The 23,030-nt window shown below is 41.7% G+C and overlaps 1 protein-coding gene and 1 long non-coding RNA gene across 15 annotated transcripts in view; one reads left to right on the top strand and one right to left on the bottom strand.

The window, feature by feature from the left end:
- LOC309615421 overlaps nucleotides 1-23,030 on the top strand; it is a 137,233-nt gene that overhangs the window by 59,929 nt on the left and 54,274 nt on the right. The gene's annotated exons all lie outside the window — the stretch shown is intronic.
- The window catches only part of LOC309615394 (zinc finger MYM-type protein 5-like), a 37,962-nt gene continuing 15,501 nt past the window's right edge, over nucleotides 570-23,030 (bottom strand). The window contains exons 5-9 of one of the 14 annotated variants that reach the window (XM_082364945.1): nucleotides 19,801-20,086; nucleotides 18,942-19,104; nucleotides 17,427-17,639; nucleotides 6,708-6,791; nucleotides 6,386-6,516 (exon numbers count right to left, since the gene is read on the bottom strand). In XM_082364945.1, the coding sequence (XP_082221071.1) occupies nucleotides 6,735-6,791; nucleotides 17,427-17,639; nucleotides 18,942-19,104; nucleotides 19,801-20,086 (719 nt within the window). In that variant the 3' untranslated portion in view covers nucleotides 6,386-6,516; nucleotides 6,708-6,734. The other 13 variants (XM_082364944.1, XM_082364933.1, XM_082364940.1 and 10 more) reach the window with 13 other exon arrangements.

Raw genomic sequence — 23,030 nt, forward strand, 5'->3', positions numbered from 1 at the left:
TGCGGAGCACGGGCTCTAGGCATGTGGGCTCAGTAGTTGTGGCTCGCGGACTCCAGAGCGCAGGCTCAGTAGCTGTGGCGCACGGGCTTAGTTGCTCCGCGGCATGTGGGATCTTCCCAGACCAGGGTTCGAACCCATGTCCCCTGCACCGGCAGGTGGATTCTTAACCGCTGCACCACCAGGGACGCCCCGGAGTTGTTTTAAGGTCAGTTCGATAAGGCCGCAGGCACGGGCCCCGTCTTCTCTCCCGGCTCCCGCAGGTGCCCCCCAAGCGTCCCCACCTCCTCCGCTCCCACCACCCGCAGGCGGGGCTCGGCCCGCGGTCTGTGCGCCAGTGCCCGCGCCCTGCGGCCCAGGAGAGGCACCAGGAGGAGGGGTGATGCACCTGGGCCCGGCTCCTGGAGCCCCATCTGCGCGATGGGCGGCGGCGCAGAGGCTGGATCAGGGCCGGGGCTTCCAGGGTGGGGTGCGCCCTCGCCCCGAGAGCCCCGCGGGAGCCTCGGGCGGGGACCCTGCCCTGTGAAAGCCTCCACGTGCCCACAGCGGCGGCACTAGGAGGCCCTGACCAGACAACGTCCTTCTCTGCAAAGGGAGTGACAATCTGGGCCACCAGGGAAGCCCGCGACTTACGGATAAGCAGAGTTTCACCCACAGAAGGAGGAGGAGGCAGGACCATAGAGTTTTTAAACTTTGATCGGAGCTATTTAGCGGAAGAACACAAAGAGATGCAGTCATTTTTCAGTTCAAGGATGTAATACGAATCTGCGGAGAGTGAAAGCACAGGCCACACCTGCACTGATACAGGAAGAAGCTCTTGGCCTGCAAGCCTGCGGTTCTTGGTCATGCCTTCCGCCTGTCAATGGTGCCTAGATGATCTCACCTGATGTAACCAAGATTGAGAGCTACGGGCCTCCCCAAAGCCTGTCAGCACTGCCAATTACCTTCTTTCTTGAGGGGAATTTGTGCATTTAAGGATACCTAAATCGTTTCCTGAAACTTATCAATTATGAACACATAGCAGGGTTCTGCTTGCAAATAAATATGCAAACAAAAATAAGGGAGGTGAGGAAGGTCAAACCAGGTAAAGAGACGATTTACACAAAACCTGGAGTCGTAACAGGGTCTGCCTCTCGGGGAAACAGGAAGTTTAGAAAGCCAAGTCCCTGGAGGGATGGGTAGGAAGGAATTACAGGTGAAGCTGGTCGAGGCTGCTGGGGCCCAATAGTAAGTGTCCTTGTGCCAAGGCGAAAGCTGGTGTGTCCTCTCGAAACCCCACGCGTGTTAAAGTCCTGACCACAAGGACCGCAGAATGCGACTGCACTTGGAGATGATATTTTAAAGAGGTAGTTAAGTTTAAATGCCTTCATTAGGTGGGCCCCAATCTGATATGACTGGTATCCTTATGCGAATAAGAGTTTGGGGACTTCCCTGGTGGTCCAGTGGTTAGGACTCAGCACTCTCACTGCCGTGGGCCAGGGTTCAATCCCTGGTGGGGGAACTAAGATTCCGCAAGCCACGTGGCATATCCACCCCCCCAAAAAAAGTAAATGGATGAAAGAAGATGGCCTGTAACTTTTCTTTCTTGTATTATGCTTGTCAGGTTTTGTTATTTCTTTGATATTCGTTCAGTATCTTTGTCAGGATATTTTTGGCCTTGTAAAACAAGTTGTGAAGTGCCCTTTTCTTTCTATTTTCTGGGAGTTTATGTTCAAGATGGGTATTGTCTCTTCCCTAGGGAAGATTTCACCAGAGAAGGAATCTGAGCCTGCAGTTTTCTTTGTGATAAGTCTTGTAATTTCAGAGTCAACTTCTTAAACAGAGACAAGCCATTCAGATTTTCTATTTTTTCTTGGGACAGATTTGGTAAGTTGTTTCTCAAGTGATTAGTCTATCACATCAAATTTGTCAAACTCTTTGACCTGTTGGTCACAATACTTTCTTACTTTTTAGTGTCCATAGGATCTCCAGTGGTTCTTCATATTGGTTATTTTTCTCTTTTTTGCTCCCTTGGTAAGTTTCAATAGTGAAACTGAGTAGGACCCTGTGCGGCTTTCCTGGGTATAAGCCTCTCCATGTTCCCCACCTTTCGTTTGTAGGAAAAGCTTTGATCTCCTAGGTCTTCCCTGAGTTCCAAAGAGCAGACTCAAGCAGCTAATAATTAGAGAAGTGAGAAAATGCAGAAACAAGTAATAGTAGCTTGAACAACAGTTGAGCCATAAATCAGTTGCAGGACCTCCAGTTCCTCCTCAAGGGATGTAGGTAACAATCTGAGCAGAGCCTTCAGTCATTTCACAGAAACCAGGGCCCTGCCGCATGGAAACTGCTTAACAAAGTCAGAGACCCAGGCAAACTGGAGCCAGACTGACAGAAATCTGTGTGTTAAGACCCAACCAATCAGAAGAACCATGAGCTGATCACACACTTAAGACCCTTACCCTAATTTTAGTCTTTAAAAACCCTTGCCCTGAAGCCACCAGGGAATTCGGGGCATTCGAGGGCTAGCTGCCAGGTCTCCTTGCTGGTGCCTTGCAAATAAATGCTACTTTCCTTCCCCACAAGCCGGGTCAGTGGATTGACTGCTGTGCCTCGGGCGGGCGACCCGAGTTTGGTTTGGTAAACTGGAGGTTTACAGTTCTATTAATTTGTAAGCACGTGGCTTATGAAAGTCTTTTTAACACGCGTGTGAGTGAGCTGTTAGTCGCATTTCCCGGGTTTTAGGTTTCCCTTGCTCTATCTGTAGGCATGAACTGGAATAACTGCTCTTCACTCCAAATGTGACTTCCAGGGCAGTGATTCATAACCATCTACTCTCCAAGCTTAAAAGCTCAGCTGCTGGGACTTCCCTGGCGGTCCAGTGGTTAAGACTCCACGCTTCCACTGCAGGGGGCACGGGTTCGATCCCTGGTTGGGGAGCTAAGATCCGGCATGCTGTGCGACGTGGCCAGGAAAAAAAAAACAAAACACAACTCAGCTGCTTAAAAAAAAAATCAGTCATAAGCTTTTGAAAACCTTCTCTAGTCCAGAATATCACATCACTATTTTCCCAAACTAACTTCTCACTTTCTCAAAAACAAAGACTTGGGTATGTGGCTCAGATTATTCTTTCAACTCTAGTTAACTTCTCAAATTCTTAATTTCATCCTAACATGGTCACACTTTATAGTTCAACATTATGAGAGATATGCTCCACTTCTCAAATTCTGTACTTCACGTTGTCTTTATCCACCACCTCTTTCCCTACGGTCTACCACTGATGCCAAGGAGCTGGAGTTTCAAACTGAAAGCAACGGGGAACTTCAGAGCTTTGAAACAGAAGTGATACGACCTAAAATGATACAGCATCACTCCCTCCACCGAACTTGACTGAGCTCTTTGATCCAATTACTCATTCACTTCTCCATCCTGTACAGCTAACTGTAACTTATACATACACAGTGGCTATTAGCAACTCTTACTTGACTGACTACAGTACTGAGTAAGGGAGGGATGGAGGATCACAGGAAGAAAATGGCTCAAGGTAAGAGTCTTTTCTTTTTTCTTTATTTTTAAATTAATTATTTATAATAAATTTTGGCCGCGTTGGGTCTTCGTTGCTGCATGCGGGCTTTCTCTAGTTGCAGGGAGCAGGGGCTACTCTTTGTTGCTGTGTGCGGGCTTCTCATTGTGGTGTCTTCTCTTGTTGTGGAGCACAGGCTATAGGCACGCAGGCTTCAGTAGTTGTGGCTCACGGGCTCTACAGTGCAGGCTCAGTAGTTGTGGTGCACAGGCTTAGTTGCTCTGCAGCATGTGGGATCTTCCTGGACCAGGGGTTGAACCCGTGTCCCCTGCATTGGCAGGTGGATTCTTAACCACTGCGCCACCAGGGAAGCCCCAATGTAAGAGTCTTGAAGACAGCAATTTTGAAAATCTGAGGTTTATGAAAAAAATTCAGTTGTGCTCTGTGAGATGACAAAACCAATAAATTGCCATTTCTTGAGGACTGTTATTCTGAACTGCCCTTCCTAATTTTTGATATTAAATTTGTAGTAGGAGATAATTTTTTTCTAATGCCTTTTCTCAGTGAAATTAAAATGATGGAAACAGACCCTGGGTATGTCCAGATCAGAGGTGACAAATCCTGCAGCAGAGGAGTGGGGGACGGTAAGCAGGACTTTCATTTACTGTTTTCTTTCTTCCTTCTTTAAGGTGAGTCCATACTAATTTTACAATGTGAAAAAAAGAGCTAGATAAGGAAAAAGAAACTAAATGATTCACCAGGCTAGAGAGATTTACTTTTATCATCTTCTGAATTTACAGTTGACTTTTTCTTCAATATCTCATTATGAAAAATTTCATACACATCAAAAAGTTGGAAGAAATTTACAGTGAACACGGATAAACCCAGCACCTACATCTTTTGAATTTTTCACATTTAACTCATTACCACGTGCCTCATAGGTGTGCCTGCAGTATGCTGAAGAAATGAAAGAAGTTAAAAGTTGAGGATCTAATTTTGTTTTCTCAATGGATAAAGTGGCCACTGGTTGATTTCATTAGTTTGCTCAGATACCCAAGCGTCTATCTAAGACAATCACATGACAAATCTGTCATTTGATTAACAGGTAAGTGTTCATGAAATAATGGGCACACAAACCATTTGCAGAGGGACTTCAGAACTGGATAGGCTCGGAGTATCCCCGCAGGCCTGTGGAGGAGGCTGGATTTTGGAAACACCCCGGAGCCCCATTCAGGCCCAAATATGAAAGACTGAAATGGTCCAGCTGTCAGAAAACAAAACGGTTATAAACTAATGAGAATGATCTTCCTGGTTATTCCCCAAACACTTTTCTGCGCTGGCCTCCCCTAGAGTCTGCAAGCGCTCCCGTGTTGGCCCCACCAAGGACACATCTTGATCTGCTCAGGCACCGCTCACAGGAAAAGCCTTGAGACAAGTGTATGTAAGGATGGGATACACAACAGAACTGCTGTCAGAAACAAGAAACAAAGGGAGAATTAGTAAATACAAGGTGAAGGGAACACTGATTAACCACTTGAAAAAACTGACACCCTTGATTTTCTTAAGTGTATTTTTCCTTTAGATGAAAAGAAAAAAATGCCACAACACAAAAAGGTTAACTTACTATATTTTTATTTTAATATTTCTTATATTTGTACCAACATAAAAATAGGTATACACTCTTTATGCTTATAGTTTTTACATGACAATAAAAGCTAAAACATTTACAAATTAAGTTAAAACAAAACAAAACCAATAAAACACAAATTCACCACTTTAATCTATTTAACATAACAAATGATGCTGCTTTGCTCAAATAATAAAATAACATTTTGCCCAAATGAAATAAACCATAAGTATTTGGTTTAATAGCAAAAAGCTGCAGTTTCAGATCCCCGTTCTGTTTCTGAGTAACAATGCTTGTTCACATAAGTACCTTGTTCGACTGGTACTGATAAATTCAAGTCTTTCCCTCCTTCTTTCAGAGTATTAGCCACACCAGTCAAATGTCAGTCCTGAAGTGCCCATTTTAAAAGGTGTGAATTGAAAAACTGAAAAGATCAACAATTGCCTTCACTGAAATCGGCATTAATCACTACAAATCCAATTAGCTTTAGAAGCTGGAGCAGAAACCATCTTTACTAGCTACTTGCTATGATACTTACTGCTAATGAGCTGATGAATCACTCCGTCTGGGAGCCTCAGCACGAGGCACCTGACTGTCAGGGTACAGGTCTGAGTAAGTGTGTGACCTCATCATGTCAGATCGGGTCTAAGGTGTACAACAGCTTCACACCCTCCTTTCCCACTTTCTCCTGTAATCTATGTTCCACAGTTTTACTTTTGTTCAAATCAGATTTTAATTTTGAATATTTAACACTATTGTTGATGTGCATTTCACTCTCCTCATGTTTGCTAAGAATATGGGATAAATGCTGCCAATCTTTGCACCCATTCTCATTCTTTAGTTGATTTTTTCCTTCCCCAAAGAGTCTGCAATACAGACAAAACACAGAATCTTTCGAGATCGAATAAAGTAACCAGGATCTAGTGGTTTTTTCACCATTTGGAAGAATTCTTGTATAGTAAGTTTCTGAAAACTTCCTCCCAGTACTGTCCTTTGGAAAATTAAAATTTCTCACTTGAGGTGGATCATTTTCAACTAGAGTGTCCCTTTCTTTAATACTCAAAACTCGGGGCCATGTACCTGGATCTGCAGAAAGCACAGCTGGTATAATGGAGTCTTCTGATTGTTTCTCTTCCAGTTGCTCTTGAAATTTATCAGCTATGGTTGACACAGAAGGAGGTAAATTCACATCCTGTTGGACCAATGATGTATCTTGGCTACATTCTGCTGAAACTTGTAGTTCTGAAGTCTTTTCCTTTTTCACTGGTATTCTTTCTATTTTTTCCAAAAGTATATTCAATGACCCATACAATTCTCTTTCATTTTCTTCTCTAACAGCATTCCTTTTCCTGTTTTCTGATGCTAGCACTTTTTTTGAGTTTGTTTCCATCATCTGAGGAAAAATAGATTACAATTTTAAATTATTAACACTGAAAAAAATTAATGTATATACAAATGCCCAATAAGCACATGAAAAAGATGCTTATCATTAATCATCAAAGAACTACAAATCAATACCACCACATACCCGTTCACACCCACTAGGATGGCTACAATGAAAAGAGAGATGATGACAAGCATTACCAGACGTGTGGAAACACCGGAACCTCCTCAGGCGCTGGTGGCAACGTAAAATGGTGCTGCTGCCGGGGAACACAGGGGCAACTCCTCAAAGTTAACAACAATGCAAAAATGAAGACATATGTCCGCACAAAGACTTGCACAAAGTGTTCACAGCAACACTAGTCACAGTAGCCAAAAAGGAGAAATAACAATGTGGTATTATCCATACAATGGATTATTTGGGAATAAAAGTTAAGTGCAGTAAAGATATATGCTATGACTTGGATGCACCTTGAAAACAGTATGACATGTGAAAGTCCGTCACAAGGTGCCACACAGTGTATGACTCCATCCCATGAAAAGACACATTAGCTCTTCTGGAGTCAGTAAAACAAAAATGCAAAAACACAGTCAAAATAACACAGGTGCATACACTGTGAAGGGCATCCTGCTAGCTGTAACATTTTAGTACAGGGTACAACTTGACCACGGTATACAACGGAGCTCAAGGAACTAAGAGCATTGTTCTGATTCAGTCCCGAACGCAGACACAGCGCTGAGCGAAGAGGAGCAGGAGTGACACGATCAGGTCTGTGCTCTAGAAAGACTGCTCTGATGGCACAGCGTCTCCGGTGCTCAGGAAGGCCAGCGTACAGAGAGACCAGGAGGCTGTGGGGGCAGTTTGGGCAAGAGGGGATGGCGGGCACATCGAGGGTGTGGTGCTGGAGACAGCACCGGGAGAGGGTAGGGAATAGAATCTGGGTTAGCTGGTAACTGAGCGGCTCTGGGGACAAAGACAGAGGAGCAAATATAACCAGAAGTTTCTGCCGGGATGGGGGAAGTTTCTGACCGGATGGGGCTGTTTACTGATTTGGGAAACAAAGAAGGAAAGCAGGTTTGGAGTTTCAGTTTTAGACACAGAGTTTGAGATATCTGTGGAACATTCACATGGAAATTAGATGGATGTACTAGTGTGAAACTGAAGGAATAAGATCTATATTCTGGAAGTCATCAAAATATGTATTAATTGAAACTATGGGATTGGATAAGACTATACCAGAAAAGCATATTTAAGAAGAAACAGAACGCCAAGGACTGTTAGTGTTATTTTTTTTTTTAACATTACCAAACCCAAGCCTTGGGCTTCTTTCTTTCCTTCCTGAGTTTCTCAGCAGTGAGTAGGCAGTCAAGTTGTTATAATTCCCCGCACATCTAAGACTCATCATTCTGGAGATCACTAAATTGAATCCAATGTAGATCCTAGCCTCAGGGAACTCATGGCCTACGTATAATTAAATGTTGGTATCAGATGCACTAGAGCATATATACTATATACATTTTTTTGGCCACACCACGTGGCTTGCGGGATCTTAGTTCCCCATGTTAATTAAGGTTTCAAGTGTGAGGTCAAATCTAGCTGTGTGACTTTGGGTAAGACACTTCTCTGAAATTCAGTATCTTTAACATATTTCAAAGGTTTTATTTATTTGAAATTGAATATACACTTAATAAAGAACATCAACTAATTATACCTGGCTAATTAAAACAAATTAAACTAATTAACACCCCTTTCCCAGAAGTTAACTACTTTCAACATTTTTAGCTGATTCTTTTCGTGTTCACTTCCAAATATCAAAATAACATGTTTGTATTGCTTTTACTGATTTTCCTCCCAGTTTTAGGCATCACTATTGACTTCTCAATGAGGAAGATGCAAATTTAGTTCTCCTTCTCACTGTGCCTATCACACACACTCACCCTCCAGCTGCCTACTCATCCTTTTTCAACTCTGGCACCACTGATACTTGGCTTTGTTGTGAAGGCCTGTCTGGCCCCCACTCAGTGATGCCAGGAGCACTCTCCCAGTTGTGATAAAAAAAAAATGTTGGAAGACCTTGACAAATGTCCCCAGGGGGACAAAATCACCCCCCATTAGGTCAGTGGCCAAGACCCAGATTCCATCTTTACACTGATGACTGTGCATGCTATTCTGAGATAAGCCACTAACTGCAAGATTTCAGTTTTTCCTTAAGGTCCTCATATATCACCAAGGCTTTCTATCGTGAAGGCCTGCCACTAACCACTTATAAACACTAACGTGGTAGGGGGAAAGCACCTTTACAAAACTTCTGTATTAAACAGAAATATCATTCCTGTACTTGCCAACTGCTTATGAGCTATGTGCGTGACTGACACATACATGGTAGAAGAGACAAAGACACTTTTGGGGGGGATCAGAGTGGCAGGCAGGATAGTTATTCCAGCAATTCTGAATATGTGGCTGCTGCCTGTTTTGACTATGTTCATTTTCCCATTTGCACCTCCCTCTGGTGTTCGTTTAGAAAGTAAAGACTGATAAGCTATGAGCCATCCTTACGTTCTTCAGAGGGTAAGCAGTGTATCTGTCTGAAGTTTATGAACTCATTGTTCTTAACTGAGCAACAGCACAGAGCCTAAGCAGGTACAGGTCAACCATCCACAAACACATACACACCCACGTACAAATATGATGACCTAAGATAGTTATTTATTACCAGAGAGCATTTTTTAATTTAACCTTTTATACCCAAAATATTGTCATTCAACATGTAATCAATATAAATTTTTTTTGAATTTTATTTATTTATTTTTTAAAAAATTAATTAATTTATTTATGGCTGCGTTGGGTCTTCGTTTCTGTGCGAGGGCTTTCTCTAGTTGCGGCGAGCGGGGGCCACTCTTCATCACGGTGCGCAGGCCTCTCACTGTCGTGGCCTCTCTTGTTGCGGAGCACAGGCTCCAGATGCGCAGGCTCAATAGTTGTGGCTCACAGGCCTAGTTGCTCCACGGCATGTGGGATCTTCCCAGACCAGGGCTCGAACCCGTGTCCCCTGCGTTTGCAGGCAGATTCTCAACCACCGCGCCACCAGGGAAGCCCTGAATTTTATTTATTTTTTATACAGCAGGTTCTTATTAGTTATCTATTTTATACATGTTAGTGTATATATGTCAATCCCAATCTCCCAATTCATCCCACCACCACCACCCCTGCCACTTTCGCCCCTTGGTGTCCATACGTTTGTTCTCTACATCTGTGTCTCTTATTTCTGCCCTGCAAACTGGTTCATTTGTACCATTTTTCTAGGTTCCACATATATGCGTTAATATACGATATTTGTTTTTCTCTTTCTGACTTACTTCACTCTGTATGACAGTCTCTAGATCCATCCACGTCTCTACAAATGACCCAATTTCGTTCCTTTTTATGGCTGAGTAATATTCCACTGCATATAGGTACCACATCTTCTTTATCCATTCGTCTGTCGATGGGCATTTAGGTTGCTTCCATGATCTGGCTACTGTACATAGTGCTGCAATGAACACTGGGGTGCATGTGTCTCTTTGAATTATGGTTTTCTCTGGTTTATGCCCAGTAGTGGGATTGCTGGGTATTTTTAGTTTTTTAAGGAACCTCCATACTGTTCTCCATAGTGGCTATATCAATTTACATTCCCACCAACAGTGCAAGAGGGTTCCCTTTTCTCCACACCCTCTCCAGCATCTGTTGTTTGTAGATTTTCTGATGATGCCCATTCTAACTGGTGTTGAGGTGATACCTCATTGTAGTTTTGATTTGCATTTCTCTAATAATCAGTGATGCTGAGAAGCTTTTCATGTGCCTCTTGGCCATCTGTATGTCTTCTCTGGACAAATGTCATTTAGGTCTTCTGCCCAGTTTTTGATTGGGTTGTTTAATATTGAGCTGCATGAGCTGTTTATATATTCTGGAGATTAATCCTTTGTCCATTGATTCGTGCACAATATTGCAAATAAAATTTCTCCCATTCTGAGGGCTGTCTTTTCATCTTGTTTATAAAAGCTTCTGCACAGCAAAAGAAACTAAGTTTCATTAGGTCCCATTTGTTTATTTTTGTTTTTATTTCCATTACTCTGGGAGGTGGGTCAAAAAAGATCTTGCTGTGATTTATGTCAAAGAGTATTCTTCCTATGTTTTCCTCTAAGAGTTTTATAGTGTCTGGCCTTACATTTAGGTATTTAATCCATTTTGATTTTATTTCTGTGTATGGTGTTAGGGAGTGTTCTAATTTCATTCTTTTACATGTAGTTGTCCAGTTTGCCCGGCACCACTTATCGAAGAGGTTGTCTTTTCTCCATTGTATATTCTTGCCTCCTTTATCAAAGATAAGGTGACCATATGTGTGTGGATTTATCTCTGGGCTTTCTATCCTGTTCCATTGATCTATATTTCTGTTTTTGTGCCAGTACCATACTGTCTTGATTACTGTAGCTTTGTAGTATAGTCTGAAGTCAGACAGCCTGATTCCTCCAGCTCCGTTTTTTTTTTCCCCTCAAGACTGCTTTGGCTATTCGGGGTCTTTTGTGTCTCCATATAAATTTTAAGATTTTTTGTTACAGTTTTGTAAAAAATGCCACTGGTAATTTGATAGGGATTACATTGAATCTGTAGATTGCTTTGGGGAGTATAGTCATTTTCACAATATTGATTCTTCCAATCCAAGAACATGGTATATCTCTCCATCTGTTTGTATCATGTTTAATTTCTTTCATCAGAGTCTTATACTCTTCTGCCTACAGATCTTTTGTCTCCTTAGGTAGGTTTATTTCTAGGTATTTTATTCTTTTTGTTGCAATGGTGAATGGGATTGTTTCCTTAATTTCTCTTTCTGATCTTTTGTTGTTAGTGTATAGGAATGCAAGAGATTTCTGTGCATTAAATTTGTATCCTGCAACTTTACCAAATTCATTGATTAGCTCTAGTAGTTTTCTGGTGGCATCCTCAGGATTCTCTATGTATAGTATCATGTCATCTGCAAACAGTGACAGTTCTACTTCTTCTTTTCTGATTTGTATTCCTTTTATTTCTTTTTCTTCTCTGACTACTATGGCTAGGACTACCAAAACTATGTTGAATAACAGTGGCGAGAGCGGACATCCTTGTCTTTTTCCTAATCTTAGAGGAAATGCTTCCAGTTTTTCACCATTGAGAATGATGTTTGCTGTGGGTTTGTCGTATATGGCCTTTATCATGTTGAGGTAGGTTCCCTCTATGCCCACTTTCTGGACAGTTTTTAACATAAATGGGTGTTGACTTTCGTCAAAAGCTTTTCTGCATCTTTTGAGATGATCATACGATTTTTATTCTTCAATTTGTTAATATGCTGTATCACATTGATTTGCGTATACTGAAGAATCCTTGCATCCCTGGGATAAATCCCACTTGATCATGGTGTATGATCCTATTAGTGTGTTATTGGATTCTGTTTGCAAGTATTTTGTTGAGGATTTCTGTATCTATATTCATCAGTGATATTGGTCTGTAATTTTCTTTTTTTGTGTTATCTTTGTCTGGTCTTGGTAGCAGAGTGATGGTGGCCTTATAGAATGAGTTTGGGAGTGGTCCTTCCTCTGCAATTTTCTGGAAGAGTTTGAGAAAGATGGGTGTTAGCTCTTATCTAAATGTTTGATAGAATTCACCTGTGATGGGCTTCCCTGGTGGCACAGTGGTTGAGAATCTGCCTGCCAATGCAGGGGACACGGGTTCGAGCCCTGGTGTGGGAAGATCCCACATGCCACGGAGCAACTGGGCCCGTGAGCCACAATTACTGAGCCTGCGCTTCTGGAGCCTGTGCTCCGCAACAAGAGAGGCCGCGATAGTGAGAGGCCTGCGCACCACGATGAAGAGTGGCCCCCGCTTGCCACAACTAGAGAAAGCCCTCGCACAGAAACGAAGACCCAAAACAGCCATAAATAAATAAATTAATTAATTAAAAAAAAAAGACATGAAAAGATGCTCAACATTATAAAAAAAAAAAAAAAGAATTCACCTGTGAAGCCATCTGGTCCTGGACTTTTGGTTGTTGGAAGATTTTTTTTAAATTAATTAATTAATTAATTTATTTATTTATGGCTGTGTTGGGTCTTCGTTTCTGTGCAGGGGCTTTCTCCAGTTGCGGCAAGAGGGGGCCACTCTTCATCGCGGTGCGCGGGCCTCTCACTATCGCGGCCTCTCTTATTGCGGAGCACAGGCTCCAGATGCGCAGGCTCAGTAATTGTGGCTCACGGGCCTAGCTGCTCCGTGGCATGTGGGATCTTCCCAGACCAGGGCTCGAACCCGTGTCCCCTGCATTGGCAGGCAGATTCTCAACCACTGCGCCACCAGGGAAGCCCGGTTGTTGGAAGATTTTTAATCACAGTTTCAATTTCATTACTTGTGATTGGTCTGTTCATATTTTCTATTTCTTCCTGGTTCAGTCTTGGAAGGTTATACCTTTCTAAGAATTTGTCCATTTCTTCCAGGTTATCCATTTTATTGACATAGAGTTACTTGTAGTAATCTCTTAGGATGCTTTGTATTTCTGCGGTGTCTGTTGTAACTTCTCCTTTTTCATTTCTAATTTTATTGATTTGAGTCCTCTCCCTCTTTTTCTTGATGAGTCTGGCTAAAGGTTTATCAATTTTGTTTATCTTCTCAAAGAGCCAGCTTTTAGTTTTATTGATCTTTGCTATTGTTTTGTTTCTATGTCATTTATTCTGCTCTGATCTTTTTTTTTTTTTTTTAAAGAAATTCACGTTCTTTTTTTTAAATTTATTTATTTATTTATTTATGACTGTGTTGAGTCTTCGTTTCTTTGCGAGGGCTTTCTCTAGTTGCGGCAAGTGGGGACCACTCCTCATCGCGGTGCGCGGGCCTCTCACCATCGCGGCCTCTCTTGTTGCGGAGCACAGGCTCACAGGCTCCAGACGCGCAGGCTCAGTAATTGTGGCTCACGGGCCCAGTTGCTCCGTGGCATGTGGGATCTTCCCAGACCAGGGCTCGAACCCGTGTCCCCTGCATTGGCAGGCAGATTCTCAACCACTGCGCCACCAGGGAAGCCCTCTGCTCTGATCTTTTATGATTTCTTTCCTTCTACTAATTTTGGGTTTTGTTTGTTCTTCTTTCTCTAGTTCCTTTAGGTGTAAGGTTAGATTGTTTTAGATTTTTCTTGTTTCTTGAGATAGGCTTGTATTGCTATAAACTTTCCTCTTAGAACTGCTTTTGCTGCATCCCATAGGCTTTGGATCGTCGTGTTTTCATTGTAATTTGTCTCTAGGTATTTTTTTTATTTCCTCTTTGATTTCTTTAGTGATCTCTTGGTTATTTAGAAACATATCGTTTAGCCTCCAATGTGTTTGTTTTTTACGTTTTTATCCCTGTAATTGATTTCTAATCTCATAGCGCTGCCGTCGGAAAAGATGCTTGATGTGATTTCAATTTTCTTAAATTTAGCAAGGCTTGATTTGTGACCCAAGGTGTGATCTATCCTGGAGAACATTCTGTGTGCACTTGAGAAGAAAGTGTAATCTGCTGTTTTTGGTTGGAATGTCCTATAAATATCAATTAAATCTATCTGGTCTACTGTGTCATTTAAAGCTTGTGTTTCCTTATTAATTTTCTGTCTGGATGATCTGTCCATTGGTGTAAGTGAGGTGTTAAAGCCCCCCACTATTATTGTGTTACTGTCGATTTCCTCTTTTATAGCTGTTAGCAGTTGCCTTATGTATTGAGGTGCTCCTATGTTGGGTGCATATATATTTATAATTGTTATAAATTCTGTTTGGATTGATCCCTTGATCATTATGTAGTGTCCTTCCTTGTCTCTTGTAACATTCTTTATTTTAAAGTCTATTTTATCTGATATGAGTATTGCTACTCCAGCTTTTTTTGATTTCCATTTGCATGGAGTATCTTTTTCCATCTCCTCACTTTCAGTCTGTATGTGTCCCTAGGTCTGAAGTGGGTCTCTTGTAGACAGTATATATATGGGTCTTGTTTTTGTAACCATTCAGTGAGCCTGTGTCTTTTGGTTGGAGCATTTAACCCATTCACGTTTAAGGTAATCATCAATATGGATGTTCCTATGACCATTTTCTTAATTGTTATGGGTTTGTTTTTGTAGGTCCTTTTCTTCTCCTGTATTTCCCACTTAGAGAAGTTCCTTTGGCATTTGCTGTAGAGCTGGTTTGATGGTGCTGAATTCTCTTAGCTTTTGCTTGTCTGTAAAGCTTTTGATTTCTCCATCAAATCTAAATGAGATCCTTGCCGGGTAGAGTAATCTTGGTTGTAGGTTCTTCCCTTTCATCACTTTAAACGTATCATGCCACTCCCTTCTGGCTTGTAGAGTTTCTGCTGAGAAATCAGCTGTTAACCTTATGGGAGTTCCCTTGTATGTTATTTGTCGTTTTTCCCTTGTTGCTGTCAATAATTTTTCTTTGTCTTTAATTTTTGTCAGTTTGATTACTATGTGTCTCGGCGTGTTTCTCCTTGGGTTTATCCTGCCTGGGACTCTCTGCGCTTCCTGGACTTGGGTGGCTATTTCCTTTCCCATATTAGGGAAGTTTTTGACTATAATCTCTTCAAATATCTTCTCGGGTTCTTCCTCTCTCTCTTCTCCTTCTGGGACCCCCCTATAATGCGAATGTTGTTGCGTTGAATGTTGACCCAGAGGTCTCTTAGGCTGCCTTCATTTCTTTTTTATTTATTTATTTATTTATTTATTTTTGGCTGTGTTGGGTCTTCGTTTCTGTGCGAGGGCTTTCTCTAGTTGTGGCAAGCGGAGGCCACTCTTCATCGCGGTGCGCGGGCCTCTATCGCGGCCTCTCCCGTTGCAGAGCACAGGCTCCCGACGCGCAGGCTCAGTAGTTGTGGCTCACGGGCCTAGCTGCTCTGCGGCATGTGGGATCTTCCCAGACCAGGGCTCGAACCCATGTGCCCTGCATTGGCAGGCAGATTCTCAACCGCTGCGCCACCAGGGAAGCCCTGCCTTCATTTCTTTACATTCTTTTTTCTTTATTCTGTTCCACAGCAGTGAATTCCACCATTCTGTCTTCCAGGTCACCTACCCATTCTTCTGCCTCAGTTATTCTGCTACCGATTCCTTCTAGTGTATTTTTCATTTCAGTTATTGTATTGTTCATCTCTGTTTGTTGTTCTTTAATTCTTCTAGGTGTTTGTTCTTTAATGCTTCTAGGTCTTTGTTAAGTATTTCTTGCATCTTCTCAATCTTTGCCTCCCTTCTTTTTCTGAGGTCCTGGATCATCTTCACTATCATTATTCTGAATTCTTTTTCTGGAAGGTTGCTATCTCCACTTCATTTAGTTGTTTTTCTGGGGTTTTATCTTGTTCCTTCATCTGGTACAAAGTCCTCTGCCTTTTCATGTTGTTTATCTTTCTGTGAATGTGGCTTTCCTTCCAGAGGCTGCAGAATTGTAGTTCTTCTTGCTTCTGCTGTCTGCCCTCAAGCAAAAGGTATTTTTGACATGTAGTCTTTTGAAAAGATAACGTTACTGCAATCTTCTATAAGCTGCACCCAAAGGCTTTGTTAAATATGAAGCATAATATATACAAAGATAATAAAGATAACATAAATAAGCCTTCCTTGCAAAAACTAAAAAATCAACTATGGGTATCCCCACTATTTCCCCTACTGTGCAATAAGCCTCGCACTTCTGAGTTACTTTTCCCTAAAAGCTAACTAACCATTTAAACTCTCATCCAGTGAAATGGGGTTAAGAAAATTCCTGGTTTTACATTGAGGATCCATGTTAAATTAATTTTTTTTAATTTAATTTTTGTGTGGGATAATCTGAGGTCTGGCTTATTTATGTCCATACCAAAAAAAAATAATTGTCCCAGCACCATCTGCTGAAAAAATCTTGCTTTTCCCATCCAAATGATTTTGTACTTTCTTCTAAAATCAGCTGACTATATTTGTGTGGTTCTGTTTCTGGCCTGCCTATTCTATTGATCTATTTGTTTATCTTTATATGCCAATACCATAACACCTTGATTACTATGGCTTTTTAATGTCTTTTTTCCCAGGTTTACTGAAGTATAACTGATAAAGAAAAACTGTACAAATTTACGGTGTATGATGCGATGTTTTGAGGTTTTTAATGTCTTGAAATCAGGAAGATGATACTTCCTTAATCCCTACCTCACACCATACACAAAATTAACTTGAGATGGATCACAGATGTAAACATAAAATCTAAAACTAAAAAGCTTATAGAAAACAACATAAGTAAATATCTTCATAACCTTGGTAGGCAGAGCCCCTAAACAAGACACAAAAAGTACTAATCAGAAAGGCAAATAGTAAATTGGACTTTATCAAAATTTAAAACTTGGGCTTTTCAAAAACAACATTAGGAAAACGAAAATACAAAACACTGTCCAGGAGAAAAATCTTCCAAATACATTTATTTTACAAAAGATATGTATCCAGAATATATATAAACAATTCCTACAACTCAATAATAGAAAGACAATCCAATAAAAAAAGTGAGCTAAAACTTGAATAGATACTTTACAAAAGAAGATATATGAGTGATGAGAAAGGAACAGTAGTTATCAGGAAATTAAAACCACAATGAGGGCTTCCCTGGTGGCGCAGTGGTTGAGAATCTGCCTGCCGGTGCAGGGGACACGGGTTCGAGCCCTGGTCTGGGAGGATCCCACATGCTGCTGAGCAACTGGGCCCGTGAGCCACAATTACTGAGCCTGCGCGTCTGGAGCCTGTGCTCTGCAACAAAAGAGGCCCACGCACCGCAATGAAGAGTGGCCCCCACTTGCCACAACTAGAGAAAGCCCTCGCACAGAAACGAAGACCCAACATAGTAATCAATCAATCAATCAATCAATAAATCTTTAAAAAAAAAAACTCATTAAAAAAGAATTACCTGTTTATATTCGTTAGCACAACTTTGGCAGCAAAATCTCATCTGCTGACCTTCAATGACTAGGAGATTGTTTCCAGCACCTTTGCTGGGCAGGTACTCCCCACACTGCTCACAGCAATTCATCACTAGACCATTGGCCAACCTGTACTTGTTAAAGCACTGGTTACTGCACAGCTTATGTGTTACATTGTTAACGCTGACTTCATGCCGAATCTAAAAACAAAAACCAATTTATTAAATAAATGAACTGGATTAGCACCATAAATGAGATACCTAGTTTTTTCAACAGAAATAAAGAACCTTTAGTAATTTCTCAGTGGAAGAAACATTCAGGTAAAAGACTTAAAAAAAGCACATTTCACTATTCTTTCATTTTCATCTTTGATTTCTTTGTAAAATCGTGCTTTGATCTTATAAAAGGAAAAATAAGATTCACAGAACAAAAAGCAACAAAATCAGACATTTAATTACAGGGGCTTCCCTGGTGGTGCAGTGGTTGAGAATCCGCCTGCCAATGCAGGGGACATGGGTTCGAGCCCTGGTCCGGGAAGATCCCACATGCTGTGGAGCAACTGAGACCTTGCACCACAACTATTGAGCTTGCACTCCAGAGCCTGCGGGCCACAACTACTGAGCCCGCGTGCTGCAATTACTGACACCCTCGTGCCTAGAGCCCCTGCTCTGCAACAAGAGAAGCCACCACAATGAGAAGCCTGTGCACCGCAACGAAGAGTAGCCCCCACTTGCCACAACTAGAGAAAGCCTGCGTGCAGCAACGAAGACCCAACACAGCCAGAAACAAATTAAAAAAATAAATTTATTAAAAAAAAATTACAGGAAATGAATTGGTTAGCAGGTTTTGATATGACCTGCTTAAAAATAAGTGGATTGGTAATTTGTAGGTATTATAAACTTCACTGCCCTAGAAAACTGGGGTAGGGGGTGGGCGAAGGGAACCAGTATCACCCACATTCAGGATGGAGTCTGTGTATACCTAAGTTCTTGCTTTGCTCAGCTCTACGGGAGCTGAGAGAAAATTGTGTCTGGGATTTACACGGCTTCAGGGTAATCCAGACCGAATTCAGTCACCGAGGACCATGTTAAGCGGTGACTCCCTGGATGCCTGGGAAGATGGCAGTACCGCCGAAGAAATGTGAAGTGACCTCCATACTTTCACTCCACCTGTTCTACGCGTTCTTGTAGGACTGGCTGTTTCCTTCATGTCCTGAACCTACATTTTCATTTAGTGTGGCTAATAAGAACGAAATCCACCATAAAACTATTGCTCTCTTTATGAGTACATTCAGTTCCACAGAAATGGATGATTACCCCCCATACTATGGGATGGGACATTTGTTATGAGACAATTCTAACATATGCTTATTCTTCCCTTCAACTTCACTGAGTCGATTCAAGACTCATCCATTAGGCCGATGGCAGAACATATAATAGCACCTAAAAGTTAAAATTATCGCTGTTAACCTAGATAATAACTTAGGATATAAAATCACAGACCTCTGTTAGTTTACTGCAGACTGTACATCTTGATTTATTCAGAACTCTTTTTCGAAGATTCTGGTTATCTTCATAGGGAGACGAAGATGTACTACAAAATTTTTGGAAGGATTCACTTGACTCCCCTTGAGGAACAAGAGTAGCCTTTTTTGCAGGTGCACCTCTGAAACACAAGGGATAGACACAATTTAAGAACACTGCATTCTTTTTTTCTGGCCATGCTGAGTGGCTCAGTTCCCCCACCAGGGACTGAACCTGGGCCACGGCAGTGAAAGCCTGGAATCTTAATCACTAGGCCACCAGGGAACGCCCTAAGAACACTGCATTTTAATAAAAGTCAAATATATATGAACAGTAATTGACATTTTTCATTTTCTCATGATTTAATCCTAAGAATCAATTATAATTTTTGGATCTAGAAAAATCCTCATTTTGGTTTAACTGCTAAGAGTTCCTAAATAATATGGAAAGATATTCAGAGATAAAAATATTCTGTTGTCACAGATTATGACCTTTAGAACCTTGCCACAGGTTATGACTTCTAGAAGCATTCAAAAAGGGTGTTAGCAACCGGGTAGAACCAAGGTAGAGGATGGGGAAGGCGGTGAGGCAAAGGCAGTGGTGGGATAGGGTTGATTTATTTCTATATCTAAACTCTATTTTCCTGCCAAGAGTAAGTACAATACAAATGACCCACAGCTCTGACATATGCTAGGATAACTCAAGCTACATAAACTTGAAGAAACCTGTGCATCAATTCTATCCATGAATCTTCCGCAACTCTCTAAGTACATTCAGGACACAAATTCATACTGCCAGTATCCAATCATATGGAACCATATTGAAAGGTACAGCTTACTTTTTACATGTCACATTGCGTTTCTTTGGAGTACGCTTATGAGAGAAGGAAGAGAGGCAGGTGGTAGAACAGAAGAGGTGAGCTGATCCTTTTCGCTGATACGCTGTCTGTCCCTTCTGTAAAGGCTTTTTGCAGTTTGCACAAGTGATTTTAGCTGGTTTAGTGGGTTGCTGTTGGGCAGAAGGCTGGAAGATCTGTTTAGGAAGCGAGCCCACTGGTGATAAAGAATCCACCCCTGGCTGTTTCTGATTACGGGGAAAGGATGCTGACTGGGAGATCCAAGAATCTTAAAAAGAAAACACATAAGAAAAGTCATGGAACAGTTAAAAACTCCCATCAGAAAAATATTTAAAATTTTCATCTTGCACAAGTCTAAGAGAAGAGTGAGGAAGCCTTGCTGTACAACCCCAGGGGGACTCTCCCCTTTGTACTCTAAGTGACTGATGCTCTATTGTGCCAACACTGGAAATGGCGGCCCCGGAATTGTGCAATGCGGTAGCCAGCATCTCCAAGTCAGACCCTCTGTGCTAGAGATTGTACAAGCAATTTAAACTAGGTACTGGTAGTCTCAGCTACAAATCACAATGATACCCAACCTATCAGCGTTATGAAGACTAAATGAGAGGGACTTCCCTGGAGGTCCAGTGGTTAGGACTCTGCGCTTTCACTGCCATGGCCCAGGTTCAATCCCTGGTCGGGGAACTAAGATCCCACAAGCCGTGCAGCAGGGGAAAAAAAAAACAAAACTACATGAGATAATGCATGTAGTAAAGCATTATGTTCTGTACACAGGGTACTTCCTAAGGTACTTTTTCTTTTCTAAGAGAAAAATATTAACACATTATAAAATAAAGCGAATATACAAATATAAAGATTATAATCTGGTATATGATACCCATTTTCATAACAGCTTTACACCTAACATTTTTTCTTTTTTTAAATGATTATTTATTTATTTATTTATGGCTGTGTTGGGTCTTCGTTTCTGTGTGAGGGCTTTCTCTAGTTGCGGTGAGCGGGGGCCACTCTTCATCGCGGTGCGCGGGCCTCTCACCATCGTGGCCTCTCCTGTTACGGAGCACAGGCTCCAGATGCGCAGGCTCAGCAGTTGTGGCTTATGGGCCCAGCCGCTCCGCGGCATATGGGATCCTCCCAGACCAGGGCTCGAACCCGTGTCCCCTGCATCGGCAGGCAGACTCTCAACCACTGCGCCACCAGGGAAGCCCAACACACCTAACATTTTATTATGAAAAATTTAAAGCATATAAAGCTGAAAGAATTTTACTGTGAAAAATATGTCCATCATATAGATTCTATACTATTTTACTTTTTGCTTTATCATGTTTTCTATTTATTCACCCCGCTAAATAATCTATCTCCTCTATGTATTTCAAGTAATTTGTAGATATTAGTGCACTTCCCTCCAAAATACTTCCAAGTACATGTAATTTAGACATAGCATTTTAAGACAACTCTGTCTACAATTACCTGCCAGCCTTCTAGACTATTTCCCAGGCATTAGTGTAGGTGGTGGATTACGCAGGAGACCCAGCTTTCCTACCTTCACACGGGACTCCATCGTATATTACTGTTAGCTTCAAAATGGTACAATATTATGTACAGGTAATAGTGCCTCTCAAACCCTAACATGCATACACGATCACTTGGGAATCTTGTTTAAACAGAGATTCTAAATCAGTAAGTCTAGGGAGGGGCCTGAGATTCTGCATTTCTAACTACCTCTTGAGTAATGGTGAAGCTTTGAGAAACAAGGCCGAAGAGTACTGAATTATTGTCATCTCTCTTCAAAAATAGTTTTTGTTGTTAGGTAAAGGTCTATGGCCCTTCCACCTATTATAGCTCTAAACACCTCTCATAATACTACCAACACTAACAACTCTGTTTTCACTTCTAAATTCCTACCCACTGCTGCTTCTAATTTTGTCCTTTTCCAGATATTTTTATCTTAACAGGCAAAAACAAAACAGAACAAGTAACCAAAGGAATTCTTTCACTCCGCAGGAAGATACGCTGGCAAATATGAAGTATATTCCATAAAGTTTTGTTTTTGTTTTTATTTTGGCCACGTCACGCAGCTTGTGGGATCTTAGTTCTCTGACCAGGGATTGACCCTGGCCCCTCAGCAGTGAAAGTGTGAAGTCCTAACCACTGGACCACCAGGGAATTCTCTGGGCTTTTTAATTTTGTACACTTATCCATACTTAAAGGGGATAGAGTTATATATAATTATGTAAAGTGAGACATCAACTATACTGCTCAATAGATTCTGCAGTTTTTTTTCACTTTAGCATTGATGCATACATAAATAGAGCAAATGTTTTCTTTGTTTATACTGCAACTATTTAATGTCTCCTAATTTCAAAGTTTCTTATTTCATCAAATTCTTATTTTATTTATCATGTTAGTGTCTACAGGCCAAATAAAACAGGGTTCCCAACCCCTGGGCCTGGGACCAGTAGCAGTCCAAACGAGCACAGCTTCACCTGCCACCCCCCATCCCCCCATCGCTCGCATCACCTCCCGGACCATCCCCCACCCCCCACCGTCCGTGGAAAAACTGTCTTCCACGAAACCAGTCCCTGGCGCCAAAAAGATTGGGGACCGCTGAAATAAAAGGTCTCTCAACCAAATTCTTCCATGCTCTATCCCCAGAATAAATTTTAAGAGAAGGGGCCCAGAAGGATTTAATCCAAATCCCTCCTTATATACAAGGAAAATTAAGGCCTAGAAGCTAGAGGTGATTTGCCCAGAATTCCAGTAAGTACCAGATCCACTATTTGAGTTTTAGATATTCTTTTTTATTTTATTTATTTATTTACTTATTTTTTGGCTGCATCAGGTCCTAGTTGCGGTGTGTGGGCTCTCTAGTTGCGGCGCGCAGGCTCCAGAGCCCGCAGGCTCAGTTGCCCCATGGCATGTGGGATCTTAGTTCCCCGACCAGGGATCAAAGAGGCGCCTCCTGCAACGTGAGACGGATTCTCAACCACTGGACCACCAGGGAAGTCCCAAGTTTTAGAGATTCTTGACTTCTTCCTGCATCTAAACTCTTCTGCCTAAAGAACAACCTTTTAGTATTTCTTTAGAGTTGGTCTGCTAGTGAAGTTACTTCAGTGTCTCAGTGGGGTTTTTAGTTGTTAAAGAGTAACACATACACATGAAGTTTATAATCTTAAGTGCACAGCTCAATGACTGTCTTCACAATGAATATG

Source organism: Balaenoptera borealis (genome assembly GCF_965194805.1).
Source record: "Balaenoptera borealis genome assembly, chromosome: 18".
NCBI lineage: Eukaryota > Metazoa > Chordata > Mammalia > Artiodactyla > Balaenopteridae > Balaenoptera > Balaenoptera borealis.